This window comes from Heliangelus exortis, chromosome 28, assembly GCF_036169615.1.
Source record: "Heliangelus exortis chromosome 28, bHelExo1.hap1, whole genome shotgun sequence".
Taxonomy (NCBI): domain Eukaryota; kingdom Metazoa; phylum Chordata; class Aves; order Apodiformes; family Trochilidae; genus Heliangelus; species Heliangelus exortis.
Genome location: NC_092449.1, coordinates 4,936,912 through 4,953,907, shown reverse-complemented (window position 1 = coordinate 4,953,907; position 16,996 = coordinate 4,936,912). Strand labels below are relative to the sequence as shown.

General features: G+C 42.2%; 1 protein-coding gene across 3 annotated transcripts; it reads right to left on the bottom strand.

Annotated features, from left to right (window-relative positions):
• Nucleotides 1-1,162: 1,162 nt before the first annotated feature.
• LOC139788239 (scaffold attachment factor B1-like) lies at nt 1,163-16,807 on the bottom strand. 3 transcript variants are annotated; one of them, XM_071727949.1, is made up of 21 exons: nt 16,452-16,807; nt 15,517-15,601; nt 14,885-14,949; nt 14,514-14,792; nt 13,605-13,667; nt 12,907-12,934; nt 11,429-11,927; nt 10,962-11,011; nt 10,123-10,223; nt 9,293-9,442; nt 9,097-9,197; nt 7,770-7,897; nt 6,865-6,953; nt 6,248-6,384; nt 5,370-5,663; nt 4,695-4,832; nt 3,968-4,007; nt 3,047-3,159; nt 2,241-2,353; nt 1,966-2,032; nt 1,222-1,561 (listed from the first exon to the last, which is right to left on the bottom strand). In XM_071727949.1, the coding sequence occupies exons 1-21, from the start codon at nt 16,641-16,643 to the stop codon at nt 1,435-1,437; spliced, it is 2,859 nt and encodes a 952-aa protein (XP_071584050.1). In that variant the 5' UTR covers nt 16,644-16,807; the 3' UTR covers nt 1,222-1,434. The 3 variants fall into 3 exon arrangements, 1 of the variants encoding a protein (XP_071584050.1); XR_011722797.1 differs by lacking the exon at nt 2,241-2,353 and having other exon boundaries at nt 1,163-1,763; XR_011722796.1 differs by lacking the exon at nt 2,241-2,353 and having other exon boundaries at nt 1,163-1,561.
• Between the last annotated feature and the right edge of the window lie 189 nt (nt 16,808-16,996).

Below are 16,996 nucleotides of genomic sequence, written 5' to 3'. Positions count from 1 at the left end.
ATAGCCGGGTGAGCGCCAGACGGTGCAGTTGGGCCGCAGGCCTGCCAAGCCGAGCCGGGACCGGGACAGCGGCGGAGCGGCTCCAGCGGGGGGGGCACCGGGAGGACCTTTCCCCGTCACCGGGCACAGGGGCGGAGCCACCCGAATGAGGGACCCGAGCCAGGACGCGAAATGGCGGCGGTGCCGTCAGCCAATGAGGAGCTGCCCGTGGAACGCACAGGCGCAGAGGGGCCGCTCCGTGCCGCGGGGGTTGCTGGGAGTTGTAGTTCAAAGAGCTCCTGTTGCCGCCATTACGCTCCGGTAAGTACCGGGGGGTTCTAAGCCCGGCGGGCTCGGCCCCGGCTGGCATTGGACGGAGGACGTTGCATTTTACCAAAAGGGTTTGCATTTTACCACAAACCTCGAATATACCAGGCCTCGGCAGCCACTCTCGACTATTGCTCAATAGGGCTCCCAAAACTCCGAACGCTCGGGACTGGCAAACAAATGCAAAGAGTGACCACTGAAACCTTCGGCTGGCCCCAACCCTCACGTGGAACCCCGCCCACAGCACCACCAACGATCGGGATGCTTATTTCCTTTAGTTCTTAAAACCACAAACATTGGACCCCTTGGTCCCTCTCCCCTTTTTTCAAGTTTCGGCTGCTAAATTTAAAACATTTACACAACTTCATAACAATTAAACTTGTTTGACTTCTTACAGTTTTGCCATAACATTATCAACTCTTCAAGAACATGTAATAACATTCAACATTAATAAACTTTTCCCCTCACCTGCTCTTTGTAGTATTTTTATTTTTCAGCCATCATCTGTTTTAGAACACTGGAAATGAAGAATTATGAGAGCTCATCTGGAAGCCACGGATTCACCTCACACAGACTCAGCCCTTGAACCCACAATTAGCAAATTCATGGATGACACTAAGCTGTATCAGCATCTCTGGCTTAAGACAGCAGTGCTTTCTGCTCTTACTCACAGATGCTGAACCAGCTGATGGAGAAATAAATGAGAAAACACACTGAACCCTCCTCCCTCCAGTGCAGATCCACACAACAGATTCATTGCATCCCTTAAAAACTCAGGGTGATGAGAGTGGGCTGCCTCTTTACTGCCTTTTAAGCCCCCTCAGATGTATTGCCACAGATTCTAGAAACACAAACCTAGTAGCTGAAAACTGATTTTATTATTTTTGAAAAATGGAATGTTTCACTAACAGAAGCTTGAAGTGATGTTTGACCAAGAACACGTTTATTACAAAAGAAAGGAAACCAAACCAACAAATCCATGGAGTCGTTGTCTACACGCAATCTGGATTTTTGTCATCACAAATTCAACGTGACCCTGGTTAATAAAACTCACCACCATTGTCATCTGGCATTAAAAAAAAATAAAATATATATATATATATATATATATGAACATATATAGTGCTTTCAGTAACGCCGGGTGAATCGGGGCTCAGTTGCTCTGTTTGTCCTCTCCTGCCCTGCAAACACTCCTTGAATTCCACTACTCTGTGTCACCTGGCTCTGGTTTTCAACTTGTGTAAAGCCTCCGTGCCTAAAAAACCAAAAAAACAAAATGAAAATTGCTTGGGACAGTTACTAATACTGTGACAAGGAGGAAAAGAGGTTTGCTGCTTTTTTTTTTTCTATTTGCCCATCCGTAGTTAAACAGAAGCTGAAAAACACTGTTTTTCACAGTGGGCACAGGAATTTCTTCCTTTATACAGGTCAGTGTTAGCACTCTTATCTTTAGGTGCCTGTGAAGCATGATACAAAACAGAAGCCAGTTAAGTTTGGGGTAAAAATGTGTTAACTGAGGATATGTTTGGTATATTTTAAAAGAGCAGAAAAAATACTGATTCGAGAGACATATTTTGTATTTTCAAAGTGTTTACATCAGTCAGTCAACTATTATAAAAAAAAAAATCATAAGCACTCTGAGCACTCAAAGCTTCTTACCCTGACATCCCTCCTCGATTCATCACATGGCCTGGTCCTGACTGACCAGGCTTGCCTCTATCACCACCTAGTTTAGAAAAGAGAAAAAAAAAAAGAAAAATAAGACAGACTTTTGTGTGTTTTCCTATTAAAAAAGCCACCTTGCTCCCAGGATTTCATTTGCTTTCTTAGTAATGCTATCAAAGCTCCACTGGAATTTAACCACTGCGAGAAGCTCAGCAGCAGTAATTCACAGAAAAAAAAACCACAATCACACTGGAAAGCAGCAAGTGTACCTTGCCATCTCTCATGATCCCGTCCCATCACTCCTCCAGCCACACTTCCCTGCCATGAACGATCTTGATGCCCCTCTAACTTTCGACCATGATCTCCCCAGTCACGTCCATCTCTTAAAAAAATAAAAGAACATCTTCCAAGAGTGGCCCTTAATCCATTTATCAGCACCGGGTAAAGCCAAACACCATACCCCATTACAGATTGTTAAGCAAGCTGTGTCTATAGCCATCCAATCATTGCAATTAAAAAAAAAAAATGTTCAAAGAGAAACAATAGGAAGCTTGCTGAATAGCATCCTCTGCACCACAAAACTCATCTTTTTCTGGTCTACAGAGACATAATTAGTATCGAAAAATGGAAAATTTCATTGCCTGCCATCCCTCTGCCTGGTACATTTATGCAGAACTGCTTCAACCAGCTAATTTAAGGAGATATTGCTAGTATTTCAGATGAGTCTCAGTTGCCCACCCCAACCACTGCAGAGATTCTGACATGATATCCTTAAAACCTGACCACTAGTGACCAATAAGACTTCTGTAGCCATTACTGGTACATCCAGTACAGAACTGATTCTCACCCCTACACAAGAACAACAATTATGATCTGAGCACCACTTCTTTACTCACTGCCACCTTCCATTCTCCAGATGCACGGGGGAACTACCTGTGTGAATCCCTGGCTCCTCCATCTTGGAGTGGATTCACACTTGTCAAAACTGCTTCCACTCTCACTCTTCAAAAGGCTTCAGTGAGCATTGCAACCTCAAGAACCAACACAGCACTTCCCTTGTTTCATCTGCACTCACCGAGTTTGTGGGGGCATCCCTCTGCCTTCACCCATCCTTCTGTCAGACCCGTAGCCACCCCAACTGTCCCGGGAGTGACGGTCGGGCCCCCCGTGGCGTTCATCTGGGTAATGCTGGAAGGCAAACAGAGCAGAAGCTAAGAGTCAATACAGGGGTTTTTGGGGTTTTTTTGTTTTGGCAGGGTGCTTTTTCTGTTTGGCAGCACTTTTAAGGTTTACATTCTGGCTGCAAATTGTTAATTTTAACACAGAAAACCTGCCCACTGCCTACCTCTCGCTTCAGAAATGAAAGGTTTTGGATACCATTGTGCTACTGGTTCTCAGACCATTGTGCTACTGGTTTTCAGACCACTGTGCTACTGGTTTTCAGACCACTGTGCTACTGGTTTTCAGACCATTGTGCTACTGGTTCTCAGACCACTGTGCTACTGGTTCTCAGACCACTGTGCTACTGGTTTTCAGACCACTGTGCTACTGGTTTTCAGACCACTGTGCTACTGGTTTTCAGACCACTGTGCTACTGGTTTTCAGACCACTGTGCTACTGGTTTTCAGACCATTGTGCTACTGGTTTTCAGACCATTGTGCTACTGGTTTTCAGACCACTGTGCTACTGGTTTTCAGACCACTGTGCTACTGGTTTTCACACCACTGTGCTACTGGTTTTCACACCTGTCCTTTTACAGTCATCTGCCTTGTTCTATTATGACCTCCCCCAGCCTCAATCCATGGCTACTGTCCTAGTGAAAGGACAAGGTATTTACATTCCACACGTTAGTGTGCAAAACCAGTTGCTCCTTGAATAAATGCTCAGTTTAAACCCAGTGGTGGTTGCATTTAATACCCAGGCAGCATGCAGACTGTGTTCTTTCCACTTCTGAGTTTGGCTTTTTAACTGAAGCAGTGACTTGGGTATAACCCACCTGACCATCTCGATCTGGTATTCCTCTTGAGCCGTCTCTTCTAGAATAAAAAATACAAGTTTCAGTTCCAGCACTTGTATGAAACAGTGCATGAAACTTATCTTCACTATGCTGAACATGTGGATGCCAATGCTTGTTTAGTGGCAAGATATTCAATGAGTTCTTGTTTCCTAGCATAGAAAAAAGATCAAACTAACATTTATTACTGTAGTATGAATAAGCAATCACTGGCACGGTCAGGTCAAGTGAGAATACTGAGTGAAATACAAGCAAAGAAGAGAAGTATGGGGTTTTTTTGCCAAAAATCCTGTGAGAGCAAAACAGAAGCCACAACAGCACTATGCATGAAGTATTTTTGCATTCTGTGGAACTAAATATCTAGGCTAGGCTGCAAAGATGAAAGTAGGGAAAGTTTTAAAGCAAAAAGGAATGTCTAAATTATGGGCTAATAACAGAGATTGATAAACCAGGTTTCCATACACCTTGAGAGAAGCTGTAGGATCTCTGCTGGCATCCCAATGGACTACAAGAGGATTCAGCTTAGAATCTTTATGCAGTCTCTTTCTGCTACTTCCATAAACAACAGAAACAGCCTCGCAAGCACACATCAGACTTGGTGTGAGAAATGCACACAGGGCATTTGATTCATGATTCTTTTATGGCACCCTTCAGAGGAGACATGTGATTTCCATACAGGCAGAGGAAGAAAAACCATTGCCTTGCCAACCTGTCCAAGCAATGATCCTGGTATCTGCCACGATCCCTGTGGTCGAAGTCATGGAAGCGATCCTGGCGGCTGAACTCCGAGTGGTACCGGTCATCCACTGCCAGGCGCTTCGCCTCGGGCCAGTACAGCTCATCCCGCCTGCACAGAAAGGCACAGTCAGTAACAATCTCAAAATTATCTCAAAATAACCACCTTTTCGTGCTCTCTTGATATCAGACCTCATGAAATCCAATTGTCCAAAATAAATTATTTTTTATTTGCAATTAACCCCCCTGTGTGTTAAGCAGGCATTGCATTCCAGTTCCAGAGGGAGCTGGGGACAGCAACACTACACAAACAGCTTCACCTCAGCACGTGCTGACACGAGAATGAGCACCTGTCCTTGCCAGCAATCCTGCTTTATGGTTGGTAAGAAGAGTTCCTGTTGGTGACTCCTCTTTAGGAAATAAGCACTCTACAGCTGCTCTTATTAATAAAACTGCACACAGGTATATGGGGATGACATCTCAAGAACAAAAGCAAAGCGTTAAAAACCAAAAACTAAACAGCCTTTCAATTGTCATCTCCCACGACTGCTTTTGCACAATTTACACAAGCTCTACTCACAATCTACACAGGCTTCAGAACACTCTCCCTGGAGCTGGATGTGGCTGCAGAGCCTGGGATCTCCCTTACCTGCCCTCAGGATCATAAGGCCTCCTCATGGCAGAGCGCCGCTCTTGCTCGTAGCGCAGCTGCTCCTGCTGACGACGCAGCTCTTCCCTCTCTCGTTGGATCCGTTCCTGTTCTCTTCTCCTTTCCTGCTCTATGTGCATCCTTTCTCTCTCCAATCTCTCCCTCTCCAAGCGTTCTCTGTCAAGACGTTGCCTCTGAAATTCCAGTCTCTCTCTCTCTCTCTGGAGCCTCTGTCTTTCATCCCGCTCGTGAAGAGCTTGCAGACGTTGTTCTCGGTCTCGCCTCTCTCTCTCTCTAATTGAAAAAGAAGTGTTTTGTTTTCAACTGAGAAGCTAAAGTTCTAAGCTTTATTGCTTCTTTATTTTGGGTGCAGTTTCTTGTATGTTCTTCCCACAGCCTGCTCTAAGCACAAACGATCTCAACTAAATGGAAGCTGCTTAATTTAGGGGAAAAAAATGTCTGTACAGATGAAAGAAGCAAAGGTAAGCACGCTGCTTTATTAGCAGGTTATCTACTCCAAGTCAGCTCTGAAAGAGCTTTCATAAAGCACAGACAATAGTCTGAAAAACAAATTATGTACAAACTTTAAGTGAAAACTCAAATCTGCTTGAGTGGAACACGAGATCTGAAAGCTCCAACAGAAGTTATGATTCAACAAGTCTCCCAGAAAGCACAGAGTTCGAGAAGACTGATTTCAGTAGTAAAATCTTTTATCATTTGGAATTACGTGAGTTCTATCAACAGATTGGTTTCAAATCAATCTGAGATGCTCAGGCTGGAGGGCCCACACAACACTACTTGGCAGCCTGTTCAGAAATAGGTTCAGAAATAAGGGAAGTTCAAACAAGTGCTGCTCAGAGTGGCACTGGAAGACTCACCGGCGTCTTTCCGTTTCCCTGATCTCTCGCTCCCTCTGTCTCTGCCGCTCCCGCTCTCGCTGCTCTTTGATTTTATCAAATGATAAAATATCTTGTTTTTCTTTGCTCTCGGATTTCCGGTCCTGGCTTTTTGTGCTCTGAGTTAAATCAAAACAACACGTTTGCTGAACACAGTGCTTTTTTAGCTACCCTGTGCCAACCTAAGCAAAACCAGACTACTGTGCCTAGATGTAAATGATACTGGAATTCCATGGGAAAGCAGGAGGGGGAAAAAGTATCCCAAATTTGGCTAGCACTTCTAAAGAGATTAAATATAAATAAATACTAGCAGCAGATGACCTGACTTGCACTGCTTTATAGGTCATTGGTCACCACATTCCATGCTCAGGAAAACACTTCTCTGTAACACCATTTTCCTACTGCTTCTGCAGCTGAGGCAGCAGTGACAAGAAGCATGAAGGAGAAGCAAAAGCATTTGCCTCTGCAGCATCATTACCCCCTAATGCTTTCCAAAAAGCAGCAAAAAGACAACTGTTCCCAATATGCAAGTCAGAAAACCCTTTGACCACATGCATATAAAGTTACTTGAGCTCTGTACACAAGGCAGCTGTCCTTACCCTCTCTTTTGATGCAGATGTTTTCACACTAATAACTGGTTCTCCTTTAGATTTATCCATCACCACTGTCCTTTCAGTTCCCCGACTTGCTAGAAAACAAAGTACATCTCAGAATAAATAACACAGGATACATTAAAAAATTCTTGCAAGATTTAAAATTATCAAGATACTAAACAATAAAACGTTCCCATATTGAGGTTTAAATGGAAGAAAACATTTATGATTTAAACAGCTTCCCAAGATTTGGCCAAGCTGGGAAGGAGGGCAGTAAAGTTACAACAGAAAATTTACCACAAAATTATGGTAGTGTTTTCTGGCAAGAAGGACAGTTCATTTCATTCTTCTGTCTGCAAAATTCAGCTCTTTGCCACGGTATTAAAAGAAAACACAACCCAAAAAAAACCAAAACCAAAACCAAACAAGCAAACAAAATCACAACACAACAACTCACACAGAAGCACACACTGTGTCAGGTCTAAATCTGGTGACAGTTCTCTAAAATTCAGTTTACCATGTTGAGGATTTAAAGCTTAGCAATTATTAAAACTTTATTGCTAAGTTTCCAGTGTTCTAAGTTAGAAAACAGTATTGCAAGCAATGTTCCAGTGTTGCTTTTTTGCTGACCAGGAAAACCTCAGTATTAGTAGGCACACTTCATGGCCTTTTTCCTGAATTATGAATCACATCTATAAGAACACTGAGGTCTGCAGAAACTGAAGGCTTCCAATCAGCCTCGATTTTGAACATTTACACTTCTTCTTCCATTTTTTACTTAGCTGATAAAGGAATTTATTTGGATGCAAAGCAGAAGCTTTATTGCAGTTGCTTAGAATTTTTGTACCTTTTTTATATATTTTTTTAAACCAGTATCCTTGAAAACGTTTCTGAAATTCAGTTAGAATTACCTGATTTGCTAGTCCGAGATCTGTCAGAGGAGCCTGCCTTTTGTTCTTCTTTCTCTTTGCCTTCTTTTTCTGATTTCTTTGTATCATCTTTTCTGTCCATCTTCTCCTCCCTCTTAACACCAACAGACCTATAGGTAAAACTCAGCTTCAACAGAGAATCTAACAAGAAGTGCTGCATAACCACTCTAAGGAAGCCAACCACGTCATAAAAAAATGTAAAAAAATAAACACCAACCAACCAACACAAAAATACAAAAACCTTCCCAAAATACTCACTCCCATGTTGCTGTAATGAAGGCAATGCACACTTGTGTGCACAATAAAGATTAGTAAACAATACTAAACTGGAGCTGACCAAAGGTGAGAAACAACAGATAATCCTTCTGAAAGGAGATTTGGAGTGGGAGCAGTACAGCCTCCTCTTCTGCCTTTAAGTAAAGTTCATGCTTAGAACAGGGGGAAAAGGGCCCAGCCCAGCAGAGGTCAAGCTCCACCAGATGAGCTTTTCTAACAAATACCTTAAACATCCAATGCAAGAAGGGCAGCCTGCCAAAGCCTCTGCTTGGCCAAATCTTTAAAAAATTTTATGAGAGAACAAACAGTAGTGAAGTGAAATGCCTCTTTCAAGAGCAACAGACTGCTTGAAAAACAAACACTGAAGTATCATTTGCTAACCATGCAAAGAATCCATCAAAAAGACAGGAAATATTTGTCAGTCAAAAGAGCAGACCAAGCTAGAGCCATAGAATCAGAGAATGGTTCAGGTTGGCAGGGACCTTCAAGGATCACCCCTGATCACCTCCCACTAAACCAGGTTGCTCAAAACCCCATCCAACCTGACCCTGAACACTTCCAGGGAGGGGGAATCCCCAACTTCCACAGGTAACCCGGGCCAGGGTCTCACCACCCTCACAGTAAAGATTTCTTCCTAATATCTCATCTAACCTCTTACAATCTGAAATTCTTTCCCTTTCTTGTCCTACCACTACATGCCCCTGTAAAAAGTCCCTCTGCAGTTTTCCTGCAGCTAGATCAGAGGACATACATTGCTAACAAACAGTTTATCTAGAAATAAATTCATTGGCTATCTACTGATATAGCTGAGGAGTTCTGATAACTAAACTCCTAAGAGCTCTATTTCTGAAAGGAAGGCCAATTGAGATGCACTTACTGCTACAAAACACCAATTTCAATTTTTAAAGTCTTAGTCCTATTTCAGATACAGCACAAAGCTGCAGATTTATTAATTTTCTGTTTACTTTGGTCATGTGGCTGCATTTCAAATCAGTGCCTTTTAAACACAGAAAAACAACAAAGAACACTTTACTTCTCAGATTTGGACTCTGCAGAATGATGCCTGTCTTTTTCCTTCCTTGTTTCACCTTCCTTCTTGTCCAAAGGCTTTTTTCCAGCTGGTTCATTTTTTGCCTAGAAATTTAGCAAGAAATATTTGTATAATAAGAGATATTAAAACTTGCACACTTGTATTTTGATTACACTGTCATGGAACAGCTACCCCTTACCTTTTCCACAGAAATCATCTTTCCATGCAGCTCTGTCCTGTGGAGGTGATTAATACACTTGGTGGCTTCTTCAGATGTTGACATTGTAACAAAGCCATAACAGCGAGACCCAGGGCTGCGAGCATTTGTCACTACTTTTGCACCTACCACCTTTGGGGAAAAAAAATAAATTATTCTGTGTTTGCAGACCTGTCACCAAATAGTTTTAATTGGAACACCTTTTGAGCAGCTCTGTCTACCAGTACCACAGTGTAGCACCTACCCAGACAACATTCCATCACCATTCTCAGAATACAACATTGCTGAATTTGTTTGAGAGGCAGCAAAGATTTTAATTTTAACACAATCTCTGTACCACTGGGCCAATCATGTTCTAGAAGTCCCTCAGTAAAAACTATTTCAGAGATTATGATGTGAACAATTCAACATCAACACCAACATAGCTGAAACGGGTCAAATTTAAGGTTATTCCACGTGTTCTGGAAAAAGTAAAAAACAAACACAAAAATTCCATGACAGATAAATTTGGTTGTGGAGCAGACTGATATAAAGCTCTGCTGAAAGAGGTCATCATAATAATCAGCTCAGAAAATTCATCTTCAAGTTGCTGAGCAGGTCAGTAACTTAAGGAAGACACATATACATGGGCAGGAGTGGGAGTATGATAATACAAATAATAACTTTTAGATACATTTTAAAGAGAACACTAGAAAGTGCTTTCTCTATCCAGTTATTGATTAGATAAAGATTCATAATCTTTAAGAGTTCAATTAAAGATCATTCTTTTAAAATGATAAAATACTTTATTAAGGTACCTATCCTCTGCATACCTTTCCATACTTGCTGAAAAGATTCTTCAAGTCTGTAGCTCTAGTAGAGGATGAAAGTCCACTAACCCACAGATTTCTGCCAGAACCACTACCTGCACGGCCTGAGGCACAAAAAAGCCAAAAATAAAAGACCATGCAGCACAAGAATGCAACAGTGAAAAAGAAATCACCCCATAAAACCCACAGGTTTTTTTCTTCACAGACCTCTTCAAATGCAGTTTTACTTGTACCTCTGCCAGCCAATCTTAAAATCAATAGACACGCTGCAGCCTGCAAAAATGAACTTCTGAGCTCCATAATTAACATGCATGTGATTAACCCTAATGAGTCTTCATATACACATTGTCTTCCTACACTTCAATCAGTTTTCTGAGAACTACAGAATATTAAGGATCAATTCACAAAAGCCTTTTTTAAAACTATCTTTGTCAGTTAATAAGGTTACAGAAGTTACATGAAATGAAATCACAGAATGCAGAATTCTTGCTTTGAAGGCTCATGTTGGATCTGTATGGAGGGTTCACCCCAGCCCTCAACAGAACTGTCACACAGAACATAGGCCTAAAGATTGAGTTATCTGTTGAGATTTTTTGGTGGGACTGCAGTGTAACTGCTGCAGTGAAGATATAAGCATGCATAGGGAATTAACAAGACAAAAAACATAAGCAACCCAGAAAAGGCAAGTTTCATCTTAGAGGTCTTTTCAAACCTGTGTCATTCTGTGATTCCACTCCCCCCTTGCAACATTTACTTACTACAACTGACTCACAAGTAATGATTAGATTTGAGCCTGTAACATTATTTTTAAGTCACTCGTATAATCTTTTAATAAATCATACCTTTCTCATCCTTTGAGATTATCTTTGTATCTCTGTCTTCCTCAACAGGGCTAAAGACAAAACATGACATTATTCAACCAATCATATGCAAAAAGAACAAATATTCTACACTGTGCACTATAATTGGATACCTACCAGTAAATTCTGAAATAAACACTATCTGTGCAAATTTATAGAAGAGTGACAGGAAATAAGGGATTCGTACCCTTAAATGGACAATTCTGCTTTGCAGATGACAGAAATGAGTAATTTAAGAAACCAACCTCTGAAGGTTGAGAAAGGAGAGAAATCAAAATCCTCTGCGTTTAGAAAGAAAAAAATATCTGCACATGGAGAAATAAACCAGGCTCTAGGAATAGTTACAATTTCAGCAGCTCGTTGCCAATTGAAGGAAACAGCTTATTCGCGTCACTTAACGACCAATGAAAAAAAGACAGCATCTGGGCTAGAACGGAGAAAAAACAAACCTCTTTTTCTGATCAGCGCCCTCACTGCTTGAGGACTCTTTAGTAGCAGAGGATTCCTCAGAATTAGCTTTGTCTTCTGCTCTCTTGGCATCTTCTTTGCTATCTTTGCCTTCGGGACCTGCGCCTTTGGCCGCTGTTTCCCCACTAGAGGCTTCCAGGCCTTGGGAGCGTTTGCTACTCTGATCACTGAGGCTCTCTACTCCTAAAGAGTCAGAGTCCGGGGTCTCTTCCTCTATTGTCTGTTCACTTCTCTCCCCTTTTGCTACAACTAAACGCTTCGCTTCCTTCCTTGCCATAGCTTGTGCTGATCTGCTGTCCAAATCTAAAGCATCTTCCTCCAACTGAGCAGCAGCAAGAGCGTCCTCTTCCTCTGCTCGCCTCTTGCCTGGCACCAGGTTACTTGCTTCCTGTGCATGGGGTCTCTCCGCTTCGGAAGTGTCTTCGTTAAGTACTTCAGATTTACAAGTTTCCCCCAAAATGTCGAGTATTTTCTCATTTTCTACGGATTTAACAGGAATAGAATGGCACAAGGTTTAATCACCAGGGAAATACAGCAATCACAAACGTGGAACTGGCATGGCTGCCACACTAACACCAAGAGAACTGCTAAGCTACACAGAGATTGGAAAACCCTAGTGTGCACAGTGTTAAAAGTACTGCCCTACCTGCTGTCTGACAAACTACCAAACCAGCCCTAAAATGTTAACAGGGAAGAAAAACGCCCCCACAGATTTAACAAAAACCTTCTGGCTGATCCTTGGTATTCTTCAGGAAATTGTTCAGTTCTGTTTCTTCTCTAGTTAGCTTCCAGAGTCCAAGGTGCTTAACTGAACGTGTCAAGGCACTGAGGGTTCAATTTCCAAATTTCTGTGAAATTCTTTTAGCAGAGTCCAACAGGAGCACTGGGCATCTTCTGATGGTGCATGAGTGTGTTTGCAGTCCAGAAAGTGAACAGGATATGTGGAGCATTCCTTTGATGACAGGGTCTTTTTTCTTCTCAAGTCCAGGCTCTTCTTTAATTTCTGCTCTGCACCAAAGCTTTGTATTCCCTGTGCTGTTTTATTTCTATTCACAGAACTACAGTGTAGTGTGATATCACAAGATCTGTTTTCAGAACCCTTACTCCTCTAAGGCTCATTCGTTAACTCCACTCTAGGTAACAGTTCTATGGAACCATTTAATCAGAATAAATGTATGTTTTCAAGAAGTGATTATTCACAGATCTGGTGATATGACTGGGTTTCCAATCTCTATGACCCTGCATGACCTGGATTGTCCACCATAATAATGTATGCTACAGTAATGCATGTTTTAAAAAAATAATAAAAAAAAGCAACCAGGGAAAAAAAAAAAAAAAAAGTTAAATGAAGAACAAAACTGTGTCAATGCCCAGGACTTTTTTAAGTTAAAAAAAAAAAAAAAAAAAAAAAAAAAAAAAGAAAAGAAAGAAGAAAAAAACAGCAACCAAAGCACAGTACCTGGCTCCAAAGGTAACTCTTGAAGTTCCTGCAGTGAATAAGATATAAAAAGAATAAATATCACTATTTTGTAAGAAGTCAATGTGTTTTTCTGAATGACACCTCTCACTGGAGAGACTTTAGGGAAAGAGTTACTATGATTTAGTCTATTGCAACTTCGAAAATGTGGAATCTTAAACAGTCTTCTCACCAAAAGGTTTGAAGTAACTTTTTTATGTCTTCAAGTTTTACAAAATGTGTAAAAAAATATTTCTCAAATGCAAATAAATCACGAAAGCTTTTTTGTGTTTGAAGTTGTGTTGTGTTATGAAGTCTGACTTCTGAAAAGAAGATCAACAGAAACACCAGCTTCACCTGGAGCAACAAGTGTCCTCACCCTGCCACGAGGGATCTGCACACTTTCAGTTTCAGCTTTCTTTCCAACATGGCACCTTTGACACACACTTTTGACAGAAGTTCAATTTAACACAAGGCAACTGAGCTGCTCAGTACAACAGCACGAGCTGTAAAACATTCCAATCTGATATATACATTACACACATGACCTGGTAATGTATCTTGTTAATTTAATTAAATTAGAAAGAGATTTGCATTGTAAGAATGCACCCATTGCATACCACCTGCAGATGCATTGTTTCAGCAGTTTATTTGGCATGTATTATGCCTTTAGTTTGAAAGAAAAACTAGTTATCATTTACCTTTATTATGGTTAAAGCAGGTGAAGAAGCATCTAAACTGTTTCCAACATCTTCAACCTCTACCTTTAAAAAGTAAATAAAGTAAATGGAAATTGTTATCTATGAAAGAATTATACTATGAATGAAACCTTAATGAAAAGATTTTCATTAACAACTAAGGAAATATATCTAGCATCCAAACCAACCAATGACCTCCATGCCTCTTCCCAGTTGCCATCAACTGAATAAGCTTTCTTACTACCTCCCAAGTATGTTGGTCATCCCAAAAATCTTTTTAAGGATTGGGATTCCAACAGCAAACTTTCTCTTATTCTTTCTCTCTTCTTTACAACAACATAAGAGTTAAAAAGCCAATGGGACTTGCTAACTGTCAAGTTTTACTGATCAAGGAAGACAACATGAGCTGGCCTCGACTCCATGGAAAAGCCAAATTGAAAGCCAACATAATAATAAACAACTGAATAACTGTGTGACCCTATCTGAGCAGAAAAATAATTTTGGAATATAGTTCCCAGAGCATTGCTGTTCAGCTGAAGTGCAGTAAATGTAGCTACAGTATTTGTATGCCTCCTATGTCTTCCTAAATAAAGGAAATATGTGAAAATGGGAGTGCAAACATAAGGTGAATCAAAGAGTTCAAAGCATGATTAAAATGAGTGCTTTGTGGATTGCTATTAATTTGTACAGTCATATGTACAAACACCATCTAAGCATTTTTGTATCAGTAATTTCCACGAATATGTAAAAGAAAAAAAAGCCATGACCATGAGAAATGGTATATGCCCAAATTGATTCAAATACTCTTTAGCTACTGTTTTGCCATTTAAATTAAAAAAAGAAGTAATTTTTAAAAATAAATTAAAAAGAAAAGGAACAATAATCTGACCCACACACATAAGAGATGCATACCATCACTACTGGTATTTCTCTTGATTCTTCTTTAATTTCTGAAAATTGTGGGGATGTCTCCAAGTTACCTACAGCACATTCTGTAGGCTGATCTGGAAGTTCTTTCATTTCTGCATCAGCATTTTCTTTACTATCAGACAGTGAGTCAAGATTATTATCAGCAATGTAATCCTCTCCGCAATCTACTGCATTGCCATTATCTATTTCAGCTTCATCTAACACACTAATATCCATCATGTCAATATCCTGCAAGTTATCCAAACTTGCTTCAATATCCTCCTGTAAAAAGAAAAAAAGTATATATAATAGTCATTGTAACTTGAACACAATGCTATCTATCATTACTTTGCTTCAAACACATTTTCTCCTACCTGTCCATCTCCTGAATCCTCTTCCAGGCCATTATCTTCTGCTCCCTCTTCATCAGGTTTACGTCCTAAATGTTAGAATGAAAAGGTCACAGTATGTATCCTTCAAGTTCAATTGGTTCATCAGAGTTGGCAGTCCATCCACTGATCTTTTTTTCCCTTATTTTCCTCAACTGAATATTCATATACCACCCCACCTGAGTAACTGACCAAAATGCTAAAGTCTGTCACAAGTTCAGGAAGCACTGCTGTGCACTCCCCAAAACATTTGGCTCATCTTAAGACTCCAGTAATTTATTTATTATTTCAATCTTTCATTTCTTGAAAAAAGGAGAAAAAAAAAATAAACAACCCAACAAAAACCAATGGAAACAGTGGGGAAAAAAAGCTTACACGTAAGCATTACTGCAGTGTTCCATTTACCAGTCAGATATATTCAATAGGAGATGACATTACTGGAAACATTATGCTGGTTTCAGCACCAAATAGCAGCTCCTCAAACTCGAGAGGAGCTGGTTATCATTTCATGAGATAATGATATTATATCATCAGGTGAGATTCTGTTTCATCATTAAAAGTTTTTAGGAAAGTCAGGGGGAAAGACAGGGTGGAGATCCTCTCTAACTGCCCTGTACCTTTGCTGTTTCTTTTTGGAGTTTTCTTCGTATTATCTGAAACCACTGGAATTTCATCAGGATTCCCCCCTTCCTCCTCAATAGCCTAGTAAGGGGAAAATATAGAGACAAATATCAAGACAGGCATAAAAATTACATGTGTGCATTTCTGCCGAGTTTAAGAGCTGGACACCAGATGCAGAAAAATACCCAAACGAGAACCCAGTGCTGCTAATTCTAGGGCAGCAACTTGGATGTGTGAACCAAAGACAAAAAGCAGATCAAAGCCAGAAGCACACAGTTAACAGCAACAGATTAGTATAAAGTTTCTGTAAGGCAGCCAGTAGTACAACCTACAGGGCAAAAAAGGTCAATCCCACATTTGCAACAGTGCCGAGATACCCAGGGTGTTGTGTCGGATTAAGAACATCGGCTCTGGGAGAGAGCAAACATCAGTTCAAAGGCGGTCGGCATGCTAGCAACATCCCAAACACTCTCATGAGGATACCGTGTTCATGCCACCAGTTAAAAAAAATATAACAGTACGCAGCAAAAAGCCTAGGAGGCATTACACAGAACTGTAAATTCCGGAGCTCAATGCCCAGCGATGCGTGAGGCTGGAATCGGCAGATTCGCACGCTGTGTGAAACCCGAGGGGTGGTCGTACGGGATGCAAACACCAGACTCGTACACACCCCCTCCCACACCTTACTACAAGAACCCCACGGTCTCAGGGGGGAGCGGGGCCGGCAGAGAACGGCATGAATCCTGGCAGGCTCCACCGAACCCCCGCAGCCAGGAGCTCCCCCTCCCCCGGCTCCCCGCAGCCCCCTCCCCCTGCTCCACAGCCGTTTGGCGCCATTTTCCTCAGCCGTGCCTGGCTTAGGGTTAAGGTCACGCCGGCGCCGGGTGCCTCTCTCCCTCAGGCAGCCTGGGCACGACGCCTCCCTGCTCACCTTCCGGAGCCGCTCCATGAGGACGCTCTTGTTTCCACTGCTGTCTAAATTGCGGCGCTTGAGCTCGGCCCGCAAGTCTATCACGCGCAGCTCGCTCAGCCGCCGCCGGTTGTCAGACTCCAAACTGGAGACTCCCGATCCGCCCAGAGCCGCGGATTCTCCCTGCGCGGCCGCTGACTGACTCTCCGCCATAGGGGCCGTTGTTTCGATTTCGCGCGCGGGGAGCGAGTCGCGAGAAAAACAACGGCGAAGACCGGCGGCGGCACAAAATGGTGGCAAAACCCCGAGACGCACTCAGGAGGCAGGGGGAGGGAAGGAGAGCAACCGCAACCCGCACGCGCGCTGACCCCACCGGAGCCTCCCCCCCCGCCTTGGCGCAAACCGCTGCGGGTGCGCACGCGCACCGGAGCACTCGCCACCCCACGCGGGAACGCGGCACCGCACTCCGCTTCGGCCCGCGGGCGCATGCGCGGGAGCGTTCGAGCGGCCCCGAGACGCCGGCGGCGCCGCCTGCGCAGGGGTTGTCAGCGAGGTTTTTTGTTTTT